Below are 20,611 nucleotides of genomic sequence, written 5' to 3' on the forward strand. Positions count from 1 at the left end.
TGGACATTGTAAGCCTTATCATGGTAGGAAAAGGTCAGTCTGATGAAAGCCCACACAAAAGTGCAGCGGACTGAAAAAAGGGAGGCACAGCACAGCCATCCGTTACGAAAGGCCCAGTCAGCAACAGAACAAAATGGTAAGTTCCTGTTGCCGGGAATGAGGTGACTGGACCTTTTATTAAGTATAAAAACAACCTAAGATGGCAGTCAGGTGAGTGTAGAAGAAATACTTTATTATGATCGTGTGACTATGTCTTCATAGATATTTGCAACTCACGTTCAACAGGACATCATAGGATATTTTTATTATTATTATTATTATACACACTATTTTTGTAAACATAGTCCAGGAAAGTCCATATTCCATAGTCCAAGATTATGCTGAAGAATAGTTTGGATTTTTTTTTTTAATATTAGCTACACATCAAACACACATGATATGACATTTAGGACATTTGAAATACTTTACATTCACATTTTGTTATAAACCATTTTGATTAATACAAGATTAGATATAACAAAAGAATATATCTTTATATTTTATGTATTCCACATATAATTGGATTTTTATACATATATCTTTTTTTTTTACTCTGTGGCTTCACTTTTTTTCGTAAAGTCAGCTTTAAAAAAATAAATTAAAATAATAAAACAAGCAGATTAAATTTCATCATGGCACTTGTATGGTAGCTAAAAGAACGAATTGAAGATGCGTGTGACGACCCAGCATACTAATAACAGGGTCTTCAAACTACGGATCTGGGGTCCAAAATGGGCATTTTTTGGGGTGGGATTTGGATACTTTTTGAAAGTTATTTTATTAATCACACAGTTTTTGATTCATGGTGACTAATGACGATGAACAGTACAGTAATGTTACAGTTATACTGGATCTGACAATTTACGCGCATTTCGGTACGGTCACGTCTGTTTGGTGGTTAACCCTGCTTGACGGAAACTTAAAAAACCCAATGTACATTCGCCTCTCTCTTGTACAGCCTCACAGGCGTGGGACAACACACAAAAACATTACAACCACAAAGATGTGTTGGAGCCTCAATGAAAAAACAATAATTATGTTACAAGAATCAAGTCAGTATTGCAAGAATACATTTTTTTTTGCTAATCATGAGGTTTTTGGGCAGTTAAACTAGGATGAAATGTTATAATTGTTTTTTATTTATGAGAATATTATTCCATTTCTGGAGAATAAAATTGAATTTTGTTTAGAATAAACTGTCTGAGGAAAGGTAAAAAAAAACATAAATGATAATTTGGGAACAACTGAAGTTGTATTTTATCAAGAAATTCACCAAACAATGTTTTCCCTCATGTCCTTTATCTTGCAACCTTACAACTATTTATCATAGACAATTTGTATTCTTGTAGCATAAATAAATCTATTTTTTATTTTCAGAGAGGCCTTAAAACTCCTTCATTGAAAAGATTTTGAAACAGTTACCACCATTTATTCATTTATTCTTCTAAATTTTCACCTTTCTTTTTTTTTTTACTCTTTGGAGTTCCGCATGTATATATATGTATACATGTATATCAAACCGCTCCCAAAAAGCACAAACAATAGCGTCCTATTTGATTAAGGCACAGATAAGCCCCCCCCCCCACCACAAAAAAAAATTGCAAAAATGGTAACTTAAATAAGAACAATAACATTCATAAGGCCGAAAAAGGCAACAAAAAGCGTGTCATCTGTCAACTTTTGGTTTTGATTCAGTGTCTTGCAGGAGATAACAGTCAAGATTCCTGAAGTTGATTCGAATGATACTAAACATTGTCTACAAGTACGTGTTTAATGACGTGAAACAACTTTTGGACTACTTTCATATTAAGTGCTTGACAAAAAAAAAACCTAGCTGAGTAACGAGTGATATAACTGGGTTTAAAAAAAAAGGCCCCTCTTGTCTTGCGATGGCGAGAATCCACGAATGATTCTCAGGCTATTCATCAAATGGCCAACCAGTGCCTGAGCTGGGAAACGGAAAAAAGAAAAAGTTGTTTACGGGAGAATTCTAAACAATGGCAGATATTTTCAGGCAAAAACCTACTTACTTTAAACTGCCGTATGTTTCCCTCTGCTACCAAGTGATGTTCGTGTTCGGGAGTGATGCAATAGGCTATTTTCTGCAAAACAATCACAATGAAACACAGTGAAACCTTTTGGAATTAAAGTGGCTGCTCAAGCTGTCAGCATCACGGAAAATTTTATTTTCGATACGTGTCACTAAAATGTTATTTACCTCTAAAATTAAAAGGAAGAAAATGCAGTATGCTAAATTACAATTATATTCTCCATCATATCTTATGTAGAAATTGTATTTGAAATCCAATAAAAGTGAGGTCTAAACAGACTTCTGAAGATATTTTACTGGCCCAAAAGGAATGCAATCAATCCTTCTAGTGCAACATTTGTACTAGGATCTTCAAACATTCCCATTATCGCGAATGGTGGATGTATTTAAAAGCTGATTGGTGGGTTGATAGGGAGAGGAAATGACACCTCAGAGAAGCAGAGAAGCAACGTTTTGAGTGCAGAATGACAACAGGAAGAGCCAGTGAGGATGCGGGCTGCATTTACGGCAGTGTGACGCTGACACAGAACGGATGAAAACAACTTTCCGGTACTTTGATGATTGCCATCGTAAATTTTTGAAGGCTTCAATCTGAAAGCGAACTAAATTTATTTTGGATGTATTTTTCAACAGGGAACATCCCCACCAGCTTCAAAGCGTAGGCGTAAGAGCAATTACACTTGCTTCCGTTATGTAACATCTTTTGTAAACGTGTTTTATCACTATCTAAACATCACACTAATTGCCCCCATATGTGTTTCTGACTATTTACCTCAGTGAAATGAGTTTCACTGACCTCTCTGAAGGTTCCTGGCACACTGCAAAACTTGTACACAGCGTAGATGGGTACACACAGCATGGAGGACATGGCCACACCCCATCCCAACACGTTGGACCAATGGGGGAAGACATAATCGTCATACTTGAGGCCTGATGAGGTCACCGTGCTGGCGATGACTACAAACTGCCAAGGGAAGGACGAGAAATTGTCAAGTGTTGTCACCAGAGAAATATATGACAAAATTTTCCAAATCCTGCCATGCTGAGCTTGGATAACTTTGACTAAATTCCATATTGGCTGCCATATTGGCACTAAAATGACGACAAAGGTCGGCACATTCTGTATTTACTGATTTATGTAGCAATTGAAGTAAAAAGATGGCAGTCATGGTAGCTGCCAAAACAATTGTTGTGGTGGAGTGCTACCGGCCAACTCCAAAGTAAAACTCCAGAATAAACACAACACACCAACCAATAAGCAAAAGTAAATTAATATCGGCTATACAGTCATTAAAAAGTACAGTATACCGTGCATGCTTCAGGTAGCTGAGTTCATATGAACCTTTTTTCTCAGTGCTCCAACAATCATGTCCACTTGTTGCAAAGTGCTTTTCTCTTCTACTGCGTTTTTCCAGTAGTTTGGACCTTTGAAGGTCGAGGAGGATAAATGAGTTATGAACGCGCTGGGACTGCACTGTGTCTGCCTGAGGCAAGTTGGCTCAGGGACAGAGGTGGGGGCTGTAATGCTGTTGTGTGTTTACCTGGGCATTGTCAAGGTGTTAAGTGCATTAGACAGAAGGCTAGCCTGAGCTGTCCCGGTGTATACATTACCGTCGGCTATGGTTTGCTTCCAATGACGTTCTTCATATACAACAACGTGAATTTGAAAAGCATTGAATCACTGAAGAATGTACCAAACCATCTACCCAAGGTCTTCAAAGGGATATCGGTACATAGTAAAATGCAGACCTTTGCCGTATGTTAGCTAAAGTAAACGCGCACTACAGCGTTAGCTTAAACAGCGTCGGAGCTAAATAGTCTTCAGTTTAAATAGGCTCCAATGTAGTATGTTCACAATTCCCTGGGAGATTTGTTTGAACTCTTTTTCTTCGTCTTTCCAAAGAAGACTTAGGGGGAAGACAAATGTTTAGGGTTGAGAGGGAGGAATTGGTGTCGGCCATCTGTTGACCTGCTTCTGATTGGGACAATTACTTATTTGAGTCCTACTTTCTTGAGTGAGTTTTGGCATGTTATGTTTGGGACGCCTGAAAAACAGTTTTTAGTTAAAGTAGTGGCTTATAGTCCGGAAATTGCGGTACATTCAATATTTATAATAACAGGAATCTTATTCCTTTGGATTCACAATAGAGTGCTGAGTTTTGATTCAGACTTTGATGGAAACGTTTTCATTTACCTTCATGGCAATTCTTGCTATCTATTTTGGATGTAACTTGCTCATGGCTGGCTTTGCATGAACTTTTCTTTGTTGGAAAAGACATTCTTCTAATATAGCCCCTGCGGATATAAATACTTAGGAGATAGAATACCCGGTGATATTCTTTTGATATGATGAACAACAACACAAAGAAAAACTAAACACCAGATTGGTTTATTTTGGTGTGGGGTTGTGACTTTTAGAGTCCAATCGGTGCCAGGAAAAGTTTTCGTGAAGTACAAAAACGATGGGTGGTAGTTGGGGGGACAAAAAACAAAAACAAAATATTGAAGTTATCATACCATTCATTTCTGGACAAAGTGTTGTTTGACTGAAGGAGGCAACGTGATGGTGAGCTCGACTTTTTAATGTGCTACAATGCTTTCATTATTGTCTATAAATCATTCGACAACAAGAGAAGAGTTTATACATTGCCTTCTTGAGAGTCAAGTGACTCTAATGGACCAACAAATGAAACAGTAGTTAAATAGTTCTCATAATTCCTACAGTCATCCACTTACTCTATAGCACTTGTCCTCACAAGGCTGGAGCCATATTTTGGTTGATTTCACGCATCTTGAAAAGTATTAATCTCAGTGTTTTGCCCTGTTTCCATCCCAAAATGGAAAATTTTGAGGCTAGCTAACACGGGAAAGTTCAGTTTCTCTCCTTGCTTCTCAGTACAATATGGCTTCCATATTACAGTAATGATAAGAATTGCAGTGAGCCATCTCAACTATAGCTATAAAATAAATTAAATTTTAAAAATTTGGGTTAGGTTTCAAAATGATAAATGACCAGATCTCACTGAAATTGAACGAGTTCTCTTACCAATAGAAAAGCAGGGCTGACAAACTTCCAGCACAGTCTCCAGTAAAGTCCCGGCTTGAAGCCCATCATCCGCTCAATATCTTCGCTGAAGCGGTCCACGCCTGAAAGAAGATGATACTTTTTTTCCTTAGCCAACTTCTGTGCTCCCAGCAGGCAACCCTCAAAGCCACCCCAGATGTGATCTAAGCTGACGTGATGGAATTGGCATATGCTTGCTAATAATCAAGTCCTTATAAAATATTCTTTGTTATGATTTTACTTGGCGTTACCGCCAATGGATTCGCATCTCCTTCTACTGGCCATGAAAAATATGATAATCTATAATCTGTGGAACTCAATTTGAAAATAATATTTTTGGATATTGTCTAAGTCAAACTAAACAACTGAGATATTTTGGTTTCACAACAGTATATACCCTGTTATGACTGGAGATGTGTCATGTGGCTGTGTGTTCGGAATTAACTTTATTTGGCAAGCCATCTCTGTGTCCATTTTTAAAACTCGATTGAACTAACTGATATTAACACTTAATACTTACTTGTGGTTTGACTGTTTTCAATGTCTTTTATGTTGTTCCATTGTTATATGTAAAGCTCCATGTGTGCACCATAAATAAAATTGTATTGTATTGTACAGGAAAAGCTTACAAGAACATCTGAGATTTGTTTGGTTTAGAAAATTAGATATTTTTTTGTGAAAAATGTGTGCTGACTCCCTTTTAACATGATTGGTTAATATGGAACACAGCCAAATCATCATTTATAATTTATGTACACTTATGCAATCACATCTCAGTTGTTTTGCTTATATTTGACTTCTTGAATTTTTCCCCTCAAATGAGTAGTCGTAATTTTTACATCATAAAACTCTGACATTTGAATGTGTGTGTGTGCGTGTGTTGACTTCATAGCCACTGGGTACAGTTTATTTTTTCACACTTTATGTCTGGTATTTTGACTTGCATTCTTTCATCTACTTGGAGGATAGAAGAACTGAAACATAAATAAATAACTGAAATAACTGAAATCTACTGTTACATTTGCATCAAAATCGAATATTAGTATGACAATTCCCAAACCCAATTAAAGAACATAGATTTGTAATCAGGCAATGGAAAATGGCAATTTCTTTTCTAATTTCCATTAAGGACCCCCATTAAATCTTTTGTTGTATATTGCCGGGCCACACCTGAAGGGTCACGCAAAGGTGAACAACTCAATATAAAAAGCTGATTATAGCTAATTGGAAAAAAAGCAAGAGTAGCAAATTTAAAACAGATTAGATCGTTATCGAATTATAGATACACACAAATTCACCAGTAATATTTCTGAGATCATTCACAACAGTTCTTGACGACCCGCATCAAATCATCGCAATCAAGTCTATTCATTTACAGGTAAACACAATTTGTGCAGCTCTTGAACGTCACCTTTCATTAAAAGGACAAAACACTTTGTTGTTGTTTCCATCGGCACTCGTGGTCGGAATTTCCGCCCGTTTTAATTAACAAGACAGATGATGCGATCAGGTCGTTCCTAACGCGGGGAGATAATACAATTCCATACCGTAAAACCACGACACGCCGATGGCCTCGATCAGCACAGCGAAGAGAATGGATGTCCCGGCGGCGTACTTGTCCAAAAGAGTCAGCACGTAGATTCCCCCCTAAGGGGATAAAGAATATATATTTTGTTTATGTGGTTGTTTGTTTGCCAGAATTAAAGCCAAACTTTGTTGCCATCAATTGTATTTCTTTTAAGATCAAATTATTCATAAGCGAGTCCTCAGTGGTGCTTGTCAGAAGTCGTTTCAGTGAATGGGCACTTTGACTTGTGCTGTATCTTACTTTACAAATCTCATGTGAATGAAGAAGCAGGAGGAAGATATTAGCTTCCTTTTCGAATCATTTGACTGATTTCTTTAACAGAGGCCTAACAATTAATTTTGTTACCATTGGAAGGCTTACAGAAGTTGGGGTGGGGGGGAATAGGAAAGCTGATCTCGCATCCTGAATGCCTTTTTCATTAAACACTAACCGGTTCATCAGAGTTCTTCTTTTGATCGCTCCCTTGAAGGAGCTCCTTTGACGTTTCTAGGTCATAAGATTTTTTTGAAGTCGCCATGACAAGTTTGTTTTTCTGTGTTTTGATACGTGGCTAAAGCCAGCAGATTTTCATGGATAATCAATAACAAATGGGTGAATGTCGATATATTCATCTTAATTTAAGAAAAAAAATCATTTAGGCTGCTCTCAGAATATTAACAGGCATTGATACTATTCATTTCCTCTATTTCAGGTTTCCATCTAGGTTTCAAAATAGGGTTAGAGCTTCAAGTTTGGGCAAAAAAAAAATCAATTATTATTATTATGATTATTATTATTATCATTATTATTATTATTATTATTACACATTTTATTATTTCTTTAGGAATCTCAAAGTGCCAAAGAAATTCCAAAATAAAAGATGAGGCATGGTTTCATATGCGGGTTCCAAATTGAAACATTGACTTTAGGTTCCACTGTAAGCAATAGCAACAATAAATTTTGTTATCAAAGCAGGACAAGCATTTGTTTATTTAGGTGATGATGAACCTTGTGATACTCACGTTAGTGACGCAAAGCAGCGCAAACAGGAAAGTGCAAAAGACTGTGGCGAAGGTGAACAGCTTCCTGTGCCTTTTGAGGATTTTGTGGTCATCTGTTAGGCCCGTGATGACGGCCTCCATGCCACCCATCTGATGAATAAAACACGCAGCGCTTTATTACTTTGACCCGGGCGAAGGGTAGGGACAAAAAACAGATCCTGGGTCAGTTTTTAATTGCGCTGCCTATTGTTATGAGCATAGCATTTTTTTAACTTTAGCTTTTTTAGCATTACATCTAATATAGGAGTTGTATGCATCCTTTTGCAGCTATTAGATAAAACTATCTAAAACTGAATCATCAGTGTACCTAATTTTTTTTTGGACAGTCTCCAGACATTGAAAATGAATTTCACACCATTCTTTCAAATATTAAAGATTATTTGACGGACTAATTCATTATTATGCCCATCCCAAATGCTCTTGAAATTCCGAGATCAAAAAACAAACAAGACATCCCACCAACTTTGACATTTAAACGAAGTGCTGGAATGATGCATGAATTATCAAAAGTGTTTCCACAGCTGCTTTGGGTTAGTTTTATCAGTCGTTTTGTAGTAAACAAGATATGCTTCCTTCCAGATAGCCTTTAATACAAATAACTTGGATACAAATTTACAGGGCTGCAACAATTATTCTTATAACTGGTTAATTTGTTAAAATTCACATCCATTTTGAGTCGTCGGTCGGGACTCACCGAACTGTCGATGCCGAGAGTCAGCAGCATGATGAAGAACACAATAGCCCAAAACGTTGAGCCCGGGAGGGTAGAAATGGCTTCTGGGTAGATGATGAACACCAATCCTGCACCTGTTTGTGCACAACCAAACATGTTAAAACGCGACGCATAGGCCCATGCCCTCTGATAATACAGCTTGATGGCATGTATTCACCCTCAGTCGCCACGTCTTCTATTTTCACTCCGTGTTTGTACGCCATGTAGCCCAACACAGAGAAAATAGCAAACCCTGAGAAGAAACTGGTGACGCAGTTGACAGTGCTGGTCAACAGAGCATCCCTGGAGAGACAAAACATCCATAAATATTATTGTAAATAAAGTCCAAACAATGTCAATGGCAAAGTCTGTTTTAACCTTTCTACTTTGAAAGTTCCTTACATTCCAATGGTTAGGTGTCTCTAATCAAGCGTTTCATCCGTTTATTTTGGAAAAGTAAAATTATATCTTCATAAATAGTTTTGACCCGCAGCTGGGAGCACAGATTGCTTCCAAGAGCAATGTTGGCTGCAACGCTGACACACCCATCAAACGGAGGTTTAAAAATGTAAAAAATGTCAATTTATCAAAAAGAGGTCTGCCCTGAAATCCCCCCTTACACTATGTGCAAGGCAAAATAATTGGCAATAAAAAATGATGTGAAATGTGTTTAATAATTCTGCTACTTTGAAATTGTGATTTAGGGTTAGAGGCCGGTCGCCTGTCAATCGCAGCACACATTTGGCAAACAACTATTGGCACGTCTATTCACACCTTTGGGTAATTTAAGAGTCATCAAGATAATCTAACATTATTTTTTTTGGCATGTGGGAGGAGGTACAGGGAGAACATAAAAACATCTGACAGGCTGACCTGAAACCAGATTCAAACCCAGAACCTCTCGCCTGTGAGGCAGTTGTGCTTCCCGGTAATGCACTCTGCTGCTGGGTTTATATTTGTAAATCTAAGACCGATTTTGATAGAGTACTGTGTAGGATGCTTACCTGTAACAGTTATTGTCAAATTTGTTGTAGCTAGCAAAGGCAATGAGCACCCCGAATCCTGCGCCGAGGGAGTAAAATATCTGCGTGGCTGCATCGATCCACACCTAGTGGAAAAAAATAACACGAGGCAGCTTTTTATTGGCTAATAATAAATAACAAATTCCAACAAAAACAAAAAAAATCACATAGAAAATAAGATTATTTCCGGTGAAGAAAAAAAAAAAAAAATTTGAAATTTGAACCAATGAAAGCATATTTGGGCGACAAAACAAAGAGTATTTTTCTGCTTCCAAAGATTCATGTGGTAATGAATGTCCCTGTCCCACAAGTCAATTCAATTTTTCCAAGAAAATTCTTTTTTTCCTCTCGTTAGCCCAGCGAGCGAGAGATTTTATCTTCAGTATTGAATTGGAAATTTCGGTTTCATTATCCCCGAGGTCTTGATTCAGTACCAAACAACTTTGATTAAGTCAGAAGGAAAAGGTCTCTACAGTCTGTACTCAACAAATGGGGTTACATAAGAAAATACGATCAAATCTTGTGTGCAAAAAAAAGAACAATTACGCAATAAATTCTCTATAGAGACTTTTAAATGGTTTCCTAAATTTGTGTCTTAGACCGCCTGTAAATATTGTGCCATGATAAATGAATATGTTGACCAGTAGCATAAGCAAAAAGTCACATATGATGGAAAATTTACATGTTATTTGTTTGCATAGTTTAGCTGTTTCTCTGGACTACTTGCTTGCCAACCAAGGGTAAAATCAAACCACAAGTAAATCTTTGATCTGCCTAATTTGGAAAATGTGTCTCTGAATGAGCTGTCTGAATGTCTGACCCTACTGTTAAGTAACTTTGGATTAACTTTGCCGGTAGTTATACAGTATATGGTGGCTGGCTTGATGTTTGTCACTATTGGTCAAAATATTTGTCATTAAGGTTGAGAACATGTAAAATCTGTCCCTTTTCTTTTTGAAACTGTCCCACCAAGCATTTATGTTATCAAGACTTCTGAGATAGTTGTTGCATTAAGTATGTTTTTTTCCAAATACATATAGTATTTTTAAATTCCTTTTCAATACATATGTTAAACAATTGTTTCATTAATTAGACTTCTATTCATTTTGATAAAATCTTAAAATTAAAAAAAATCTTAATCCTATTTGCCTGTGGCACCAACACAGATTTCAGGTGCGTCTTTTTTTTGCTGACCTCTAGATTGTTGAGCCTCTTAAAGTCGATGTGCAGGTAGGCTCGAATGCCATCCATGGAGCCCGGTAATGTTACTCCTCGAATGAGCAGCACAAACAGGACCACATACGGCATGGTTGCCGTGATGTACACCACCTGAAGGAAAACCAGGAACATTTTTATATTGGAACCGTGCAGTAGTACGGAAAGATTAAGGTGAAGTGGGCTCGAATACCTTCCCTGAGGACTTGACACCTTTCCATAGGCTGAAGTAGAGAATGAAAACCACCACCACCAGACACAATGACAATTCCCAGCGAGGGAGGCCCAGATCCTCAATGCCTCTGCTCTCGTGGAGATGCAGCACGCCGCGTCTGGATTTTCAATTTTGAATGAGATGTTTCACAAGATGCCTTAAGTGGCAACAAATTGCCTCAGACACAATCCAAATCATTGTAAAATTCTTTCCAGAAGGAAGCTATCAAAACCATCTCCGGCTTCTATCCCTTAAGTGCAAACTCCAGATTTCCTTTTTGAAAAAAGACAGGAAAATTGAAACCATCCACATATGGAGAGATATAGATTTAGTCAATTATATGTGGATGATATACTGTCTGTCAAGATACATTATGTTGTTGAATACGTAACAAGTATTCAACTACCACACAATATGCCTCTTAATACATGATAAATATGAGATACTATGAAACATATGGTCTTGATCGCACAATGGCAGATACTTGGAATATATTTCAGGTATAATCTGTTTTATCCATGAGATACATTTCTTGGCCCATTATAAGATTTTGAGCTGGAAATATAGCAGATTACACAGTGGGAAAAATGGGGAGATGGAATTTAGCTCCATTTTTTATATAGTATGACTCCAACTGTTGTAGAAGTATTTAAATGATAGGTTTATTTGACTGCAATGTACTTAATGTATCATTATTAAATGCTGTTTGCGCCAGGAGTCATATCGCTTACGACAACATATATCTTCTAACGACTCGTACATCAGAAGATGTTCAGACTTGGAAAAGACCCTGAAATGAATCTTCCATTGATCAATCAGTAAAGATCTTGACCGCAGTTGACACAACCTGTTGACATCTTTGCGTGTTTTCAAGCGGAGGGAGTAAAATTGTAGTGGAAATCTCTTCCCCTCTTTATCTCTGAAGGACAAATACCTCAAAGTATATTAAGGATTTGGTAACTCCCTCAAAATAGTCTTATCATGACGGGACAACACCGGTTTCTAACCCCGACAGACAGAAACGCTCAAGATGAAGGCATAACAGAAACACGGGCGCCAAAGACGGCCCGTCGAGATGTACACCACCGAGGCCCCGACTGTTTTTGACCTCAATATATTTTCTTCTGTTTGTTTCCCGTCCTCTAGATTTAATTGAGTCAGCATGTGATGCGGTCCTGATAACCGGCGAAACCCAACACAACAACCGAGCACAAACAAGCAGAACGACATCCACTTTTATGTGGTCTTATCAGAGAGCTGATTATATATTCAAAGGGTTTTTTTGTATGGGGGGGGGACTTCTGGGAGCCAGATAGCCACTGGAGGACGCAGACTCATTTGGAATGATAAATGCGCAGCCTACGCTCTGACCTGGACGCAGTGTGTCGGTGTTGCAATGCCCCAAGGCCTCCTTGTCCAGCCGATAGCGTTGATAGCGTGCGGCTTGTAAACGCTCACTGGTAACATCAATTCAAGTCCCTTTGGCCCAGTTACTCTAAGCACATTTTCTCTTATCATCACAAAGTGATCCGGTTCTGCTGCTGCGCTCGCTTCTCAATGATGCCATTGAGTCAGTTGGTTGTATGCTGCTTTGTCTTTTGCGGTGATTACAAAACAACGAAACAAGAACGGAGTCTTCAAATGTAACGTTAGAGGGAGTTAAGTGAAAACACAAATGAGATGTTTTATCCAATTTGACTGAGATTAATCAATCTGATGATGGCTTTGTTGTTGCTACAAGGTTTTTTTGGGGGGGAAAATAACACCTCCTGTCTTTCATAATCAGGTCAACCTCATTTGGATGAGAGTTAACCATCTGGGTTTCATTATCAAACCAAGACAAGTGAAAACGATGACCTCTTCAGAAGGTTATTCATAAAGTATCTCATTGATATTAACATCGAGTCATTTCAGGCCAAGGCTGAAACGAATGACTTGAGAAACAAAATGCTGGAGGCAAACAGAAGGAAGGAAGTTGTATTACAAAATGTCTAGATAAAATAGATGATAGCGACGCGTCCAGGCTCTAAAGTAGCAAAGCAGTTCCGAAATACATATGATACACCCCACCGCCATACTTCACAGTTGGCGCTGTGCTTTGCTTTTGCCACACTTAGATTTAGTTGTTTTCTTTCCAAATGACACAATTTTGGTTTAATTCATCCACAAAATATTTTTCTGCTAGCGACACTGTCTTGTTTTTTGTTTTTTTTTACTTTGTTGGGCAATCTGTGCTATTGACAGGACAACTTATAGGGCAAGTTAGGGTGCTGAACCTTTATGTTCAGTTTACATGAAACTTTTTCTCCTCACAACAATTTCTAATTTTCCTTTCATTACGAACTTTTTTGCCAATGATTTTTTTGCCATTGCATCCCGAGTATCACGATATCTAAAGTTATGTAAACATATAAGTCAGAGTCTGAGTTTTACAAGAGAACACAAATCAACTTGAGATGACACTTATTCACTTGACAGCACCATAAAATGGTGACCTCATGAAAGGAGACTAGAATTCCTCCCTGCAAACGCTTGTCAAAGAACAAGGTTGTTCCAAAGAATGAATTCAGTTTCCTCAAAATAGCACAACATTAAAAAGTCACTCACTCGTAGTATTCTGCTGCCGGGGTGATCTTATACTTGGCATACGAGGTACCGTTGCCCAAGACCGAGCTGTTGATGGCCTTGGGGTCGGTGCAGTTGGGGCTGTTCCAAGGGTTGTCGCATTTGAGCCACGGCAGCTCGCGGGTCATAGAGGAGAACATGTAGTGGAGTGACCAGGCGATGATTACGTTGTAGTAGAAGCCCACGTAAAGAGCGATGATGATCACGGTGTAGCCTACGCCTGTGGGGCAAGGCAAGTTTGTTGGATTGGTTCAAGTGTAGTTAATTCCTTGACTTTATTTTTAAGACTAGCAAAAGTCTGGCACGAGGCACGGTCTAATCTGCGTAGGGGTGGGCTAGACTTTGTTGTGGTATTTTCACAGACACGCATCTTAGTCTGCTTTTCGTCATCGTCACATAACCAAACTGCTAATGGAAGCTGCTCGTCTCATTTTTTTGTAAAATTGTTGAAAAGATGATGTAAAGTTGGCGAAAGACATCACAGCTCTTGGGGTACTCTATAACTCATACGGTTTACGATCACGATCATCATCAAGCATGTTCGGTGTTATTCACACTACATTGTCTCCTGAAATATGGTATAAATATGAAACAGTCGAAATGTTCTGTGAAAGAATTAAATAAAAAATAAAACAGGACTGCAAATAGATCGAAACAAGACTCAGAGTAATTGAAGCTTTAGGCAACTTTGTGTTAAGTTCCACATCCCATGTGTATTTAGGATGAGGCCGTACCTGCAGATGCGCCTCATCTAAACATAGTGACTTTTGTGACGTCCGCTACTAGACATGAAGGCAAAAACACGGTGGGCTGGTTGTCACGGTTCTGATAATAACAGGAACTGAAAATAAGCAGGACTCCCGGTCAATCCGCTGTCTGGCGTTAAGCTCAAAACACATGGCTGGAAATGAACGCTGGTCTCGGTCGCGGCATTTACATGTTTTTGCCATTTGTCACAAAGGAACCTTTTAAACATGGGGGAGTCGTATTTTGTTATACTCCATCAACAAGGAGCCTACTACTTATATATATATATATAAAAAAAACTGACAAATATAAATATATCGCTTTACAATTTTTTTCCCATTTTGAGCAGAAGCTTTTGCCTTTGTCGAGAGTAAAAAAAAAAAAAAAAAAGAAAAAAGGTACAGTCCTGTTTTCTTCATGAACCAGGAAGTAACCTGATTAACATAATAATGGACAAAAAATGCTTTGCAAAATTTTCACATTAGTTAATTATTCAAAATGTACATGCTTGCATCACAATGGAACGTTATATTTGTATCAAAGTGAAAAATATGGTCCAGCCCAGTTTGGCTCTCTGTCCATGTTCTCAAGAGGGCAAATCTAGTTTACTCTCATTTTCTTTCGAAACTTTTGTATTATTATTATTGTCCATCTCTTTGAAAAACAAAAGTCAAAGTAAATAACAGGATGATGATGAGCGAGCACAGTGTGTGGTGCAAATTCCAGTTCACCTTTAAAGATGGGGCAGATCTTCCACACGGTGGCCGCCCCCTCCCTTGTGTACTGGCCCAAAGCCAGTTCCATGTAGAACAATGGCATCCCCGCGATGACCAAGAAAAGAATGTAGGGGATCAAAAAAGCTCCTGAAAAAAGAAAAACAGAAATAATTGCATTGGGGGGAAAAAAGACAATCAAGTGAGCATAGCACCATGTGGATGTGTGACATAACGATGTGGAAATGTCACAGTGATTTGGTGGACAATAGAATTAAGGAAATAACGGAACAAGGCCATTCGTGATAATTAGAGGCAACAGGTTGATGATAGAATGAGCTGGATGTGCTTGTATGTTGGAGAGGTGACCATCTTGACATTCTGGGAACGTCAACATGCGTGCAAGCAGGAAAGGCACAACGCGGCACAACGAGGAAATGATCTCCAGTAATTGGATTTTCCCTCACGTTGCAAACGACACATTATGTAGAGTAATAAATAGCTTTTTTGCCGCGGGCTAATATGATTGACAGTCCGGTGGTGGAGCTGAGTACTCTTGGGGGCCACACACACACACGCACACACACTCACCATGCTGCCCCCACCCTACCTGATACAAAGTTGTGCTTCTCTTTCTACCTCGACTCAACATTGTCATTAATGATGAACCTTTAATGGCTCACCCGCCAGCTTTAAGGCTCACTTTTTAACACGACAATGACTACCTGCGATTAAATCAATAGCTGTCTGTCAGTCTAGCTACTGTATGTCCCATTGGTACACGCATTCGAGTCAATATCGATCCGTCGTTCTGTCTGTCTGCTTGTCTGTCCTTCCTCCGTCCATCTTTCCAATTGTTCATAAACTCCGTCTGTCCGTCTATCTTGACCATATGTCTGTCTGTCTGTCTGTCTGTCTGTCTGTCTGTCTGTCTGTCTGTCTCTCTCTCTATCTATCTATCTATCTATCTATCTATCTATCTATCTATCTATCTATCTATCTATCTATCTATCTATCTATCCGTCTGTCCCTCCATCAACCAGGTCTGTCCATACATTAATCCTTATTTTTGTCCACCTTTTGTGAGACATCATTCGCATGATCTGTATTCTTAGTATGAATATTGTTAATTATTGATAATATCATTGATTAAGAATGTCATTTAAAAGAATGGTAGCTCACCACATTACAAATTCGACTGACTTGGTGAGCTATTTTTTACTATTTTCAGAACAGGCCTTCAGGCTACTTAAGTGGTCCTGGAGGTCACAGCCAGTTGGCCGTGGAGACCATGTTGGTGACCCCTAACCTATGTCAATCTGTCCATTTATTTACCGCCCATCCATACATCAATCTGTCTGTCTGTCCGTACGTACGTCAATCTGTCAAATCAAACCTCTTAATGTCCATTTTTTTGCCTTCCTGTTTGCCTTTAAGGACTAAAAGGCGCTCTCTGTCCATTCATCTATCCTCCATCTATAGGTCTACTTGTCTGTCTGTATATCCCAATTATTTAGAAATTTTTGAAACAGTCTGAGTTGTTTTTTTGTCTAGAAGAAAAAATACACCATCTATCTGTGCCAAACCACCATGTACGGCAACTTTTATTTTTATAGACAAAGTTTTTGCTTTTAGTAAAAGAGAATGTGATACAAGAAAACAGTGAAGCTGTAAAGCCGTCACTCTCGCTCGCGCAGCACGGAGAAACAAATCCTCTTCAGAATTTGAAGCCAACAAAAACAAAGCTTGGTGTTCAACAGGAGGCACATGTCGCTGGTTAAAGATATTTTAAGACATAATGGCTTGAATAAAACACACGCTCAATCCTTCAAGGTGCTTCTCTCTTTCCACTATTTGTTAACTATAACCTGTTGAGTGAACTGTTTTTGTAAGGCAAGCATAAACTTACAGCATGGAGGTTATCGTGAGGTGTACGTATATTGCTTTTACAAATTCCTCTACCCGTATCACTGCTCATCGATGCCTGAAATGTGAAAATCAACAAGCTGATTGTGAATATTCACCACCCACATGAGTACATGAGGGTTTGTGTCATGGCTATCACGGAAACATGGCGGGACAACAAGTCTGTTGAGGTGGGACCCCCCTCAGCTTCTCTTCCTACATTCACTTAGAAGACCCGTGGGGGCGGGGTCTGTTTGCTCATCCGGAACAAGTGGTGTCTACAGTGGGAGTGGAGGTGACTGAAATGCTGTGCGTCTCCCTTCAGCATGCCCAGAGAGTTCCCTCGGATATTGTTCACTACTAAGCACTGAACACTTTTACAAAAGCAGACTGGCGAGAGAGACTAAAAGCATTGTATGGAATGATACACACAACCCGCCATGTTATTTGAAACTCTTGCCAACCCCTCTGACCAAGAACAGATCCAAATTCTCTTTTGTACCGCAAGCCATGAAAGGATGGTTTTTGTTTCCTATGTTATATATATTATTCTTTTCTTATTCTCAGATTTTCAATTTGAGTGCTTTATGAAAAAAAAAAGAAATTTGTTAAGCACATTATTATTGTATTAAGAAAAATCACAGTTATGCATCGCTAAACAGAATCAATAGTTTTAAATCACTGATTTGGCAAAAAATACTGAAGCACATTATCTCTTGATGAAGATGATAAATTATATTCACTTACATTCCTGAACATTAGTTTTAGCACACAAACAGAAAGAGTGCGTATTAAAGTCAAACAGCCAGCCACTCTCTATTTGATGACAGGTGCCCGAAGATTTCTTAATGCACTGTGCATGCAAACTCATCATTGGGAAATTAATTTCTGCACCACATCAGCCCATGGTGCACGATTTATCAATTGCATGCATGGAAAAAGTATGTACTCACCCCCTCCATTTTTGTAGCACAGGTAAGGGAATCTCCAAACATTCGCCAAGTCGACCGCGAAGCCAATGACCGAGAGCAGAAAGTCAATTTTCTTGCCCCACAACTCCCGCTCCTCCCCGGTGTTGGACCCTGGCAGCCCCGGGGATTGACTGGGCGCTGGAGCGATTGACGAGCTGGTGTACTGCACGCCGTTCTGGTCCTTGACCAACAAGAGCTCGACCTCCTTTTTTTCCACGTTGCATTGTTTGAGCGGGGCCACCGACGAGAGCTTGTTCTCGGGCACAACCTGGATGTTCATCTTTGGAGGGGTGCGCTCTCACGGTCCACTTGGCGTGGTGTGCGGGCGGTGTGCGAGCGGGCGGGTGCTCTCCACGGGAAAAAAAGCCGGCGACACCTTCGCGTACATGGGCTGCGAAGGGCAAAGGAGGTGGGGTAAGGTTAAGTCACCGTGCGTAAAAGTTGCGCCATTACGCACGGAGAAAAATACACTTTGCGAGTGTTGTCATTTATAGCTTCTCCTACATACAAGACACAAATGAATCAATATTTGTTAAAGAATTTCTTAATTGCACTAAAAACAAGCAACTCAATTCATAAAATCACCCAGAGAAATGTCTCGTTAAGTTTTTGGGTAAACCAATAAAAGGTTCGGTCGGCGTAAAAGCACGTACGTACTTGGTAACTTAAGTACAAGTCTCCATGACCCGGTGCCGGTCTGCTCTGGATGCGTCTGAAGGGAGCTGGCCCATCCTGAAGAAACTTTTAAGACTCGCCTTCATCCAACCAGAGACGCTAATAAAAAAAGGCTGTGTTTTTTTTTTTTTTTAACCGGGTTTCCCATCCACGTGATGTACCATAATTGGCCACTTTGTCTCCACTTTCAACTGGATGCGCTTTTTCTTGTGTTTATTTATTTTGTTGTTGTGCATAAAGAGCTCAAATTCTCATGAATGCATCATGTGCATTCTGTCAACTCTGCATTTATTTAGTATAATCATGAAAACGAGTCTTTCCCGCTGCACCATCACACAGTTGGAGCACCCCGTCACATGCACCCAACCTAAGAAGTCAAAACAATTATTATTCCAAATCATGCGAATATTAATCGGAACATTTCTATTTACCTTAGCCAGTCCAGGTTTAACCTCACACTCCTTGGATTCCAATCATGCCCCCCAGTGTTGACAGGGGGGCAAATGTCGGCATAGCCCCCCCCCCCCCCCCCCACACACACACACACACACATACACACACACACGCCCCCCCCACACACCGCCTCCCTCGCGCAACCCCAAGGCCCCTCATTACTGCCCCCTACAGTGTAGGCTTTTCATGCCATTAATACAGTATATAATTTAATCAAAGAGTTAATCAATTTATTTCAGGTACAAATAGTGATCTAAAGATAACTCAACAAAAAGAAAAACGGTTGGTCATTTATCTTACATGGTGCTTGCTTGAGGACCCAAAAGCAGGGAGGCAGGAAGGCAGATTGTACTGAACCAAGCTATTTATTTAAAAAATAAAGTGCTGAGAAAAGCTTCTTAAAAAAAAAAAGAAAAAAAATTGTGGGTAATTTTGTGGGTAACCAAGTGGCGTGACCCAATCGGTGCACTAGCTGAAATTCTAATGATTTGGAAAGTTTAAATTAAAGTTTTTTTCAGGATTAATTAAGCATAGAAATTAAAAATCCATCTATTTGCCAACCAATTTGATTAATCGATTCATCGTTGCCATTCTACTCATCCCAAACTTCCAAATACAGCCTTCGCAAAACATTTGTTTGCATCAGAGTGTTTAGTTTGAGTTGTCATTTAGCATTACACAAATTCTAACTCCAATTTTGCATGCAAGTAAACTTGCAAAAAATAATGTTTACATTATCTGTTTCTTCTCTGCACTAAAGTGATCAAATTAGGGATTTTCTAAGAAGCAGTAAAAGCATTGTGTTCCACACGTAATTCAATTGCACATCAGCTTTTGCCAGAGGGAATGATTTCTATTAGATATGCTTGATCAGTTCATCCCATTAAAGTCAATGACTGTCCTCTTTGCTCTTCGGGGGGTTTGTTTTATAAAAGCCTAATAGGCTCGGTTGTTGTGTTGTGTGGAGATTGATTAACTGCAGTGAAGAGGAGCAGGTAACAAGAAAAGAAGATGACTTCTGTTTGTTTGGCATATTGTACATCTGGCAGCAGGCACCGGGTGCAACTCCGACTGGACTGCGCTGACTGAACCCGTAACATTTTGCCGTTGCTGCTTTAAAAGTCAAGTTGATTTCAATCCATCCTTACCTCGATCGCACTCCTCGGTCTGTCTGTCCCGTTCTTAAGGTTTAGTCGCTCGGCTTGTTGACCTTCAAGATGAGAAGGTAATGAAACCAGACGTAGCCTCGCAGAAGTCACACCATGAACCTCTGGTGCATCCAGCTACAGTCACAACCTTCTGCCTTTTACCGTATTGACCCACATCGTGCGTGAGGAGTATCCTTACTTGCACGCAAAAAAGGATTTTGGAGGATCTGTGGGATTTTACTTCCTCTCAAGTATTGGCGTTCTTTCCCAGACTGTTCAGAAAGATCCTTGAGGAACGACAATTGAGAGGGAACACATTTTTCCCAATCCTTGATTGTTCTGGATATTGACTAAACTGTGTGTTGGGAGAATTTTGTACATCAAACCGATCTTGGTCTTCCTTGGATATATGTGGAGATCAAGTCCAGAT

The 20,611-nt window shown here is 39.3% G+C and overlaps 1 protein-coding gene across 1 annotated transcript; it reads right to left on the reverse strand.

Moving 5' to 3' along the window:
• Positions 1–206: 206 nt before the first annotated feature.
• On the reverse strand, positions 207–18,684 carry slc6a2 (solute carrier family 6 member 2). The gene is made up of 15 exons (XM_085907372.1): positions 18,563–18,684; positions 17,888–18,296; positions 15,048–15,179; positions 13,552–13,789; positions 10,924–11,062; positions 10,710–10,844; positions 9,498–9,601; positions 8,672–8,796; positions 8,476–8,588; positions 7,743–7,871; positions 6,701–6,800; positions 5,136–5,236; positions 2,886–3,053; positions 2,070–2,141; positions 207–1,988 (listed from the first exon to the last, which is right to left on the reverse strand). The coding sequence occupies exons 2-15, from the start codon at positions 18,183–18,185 to the stop codon at positions 1,965–1,967; spliced, it is 1,878 nt and encodes a 625-aa protein (XP_085763498.1). The 5' UTR covers positions 18,186–18,296; positions 18,563–18,684; the 3' UTR covers positions 207–1,964.
• Positions 18,685–20,611: the final 1,927 nt, after the last annotated feature.

The sequence above is a fragment of the Syngnathus leptorhynchus genome, chromosome 3 (genome assembly GCF_054491065.1).
Source record: "Syngnathus leptorhynchus isolate UIUO chromosome 3, UIUO_Slep, whole genome shotgun sequence".
In the NCBI taxonomy this organism is placed as follows: domain Eukaryota; kingdom Metazoa; phylum Chordata; class Actinopteri; order Syngnathiformes; family Syngnathidae; genus Syngnathus; species Syngnathus leptorhynchus.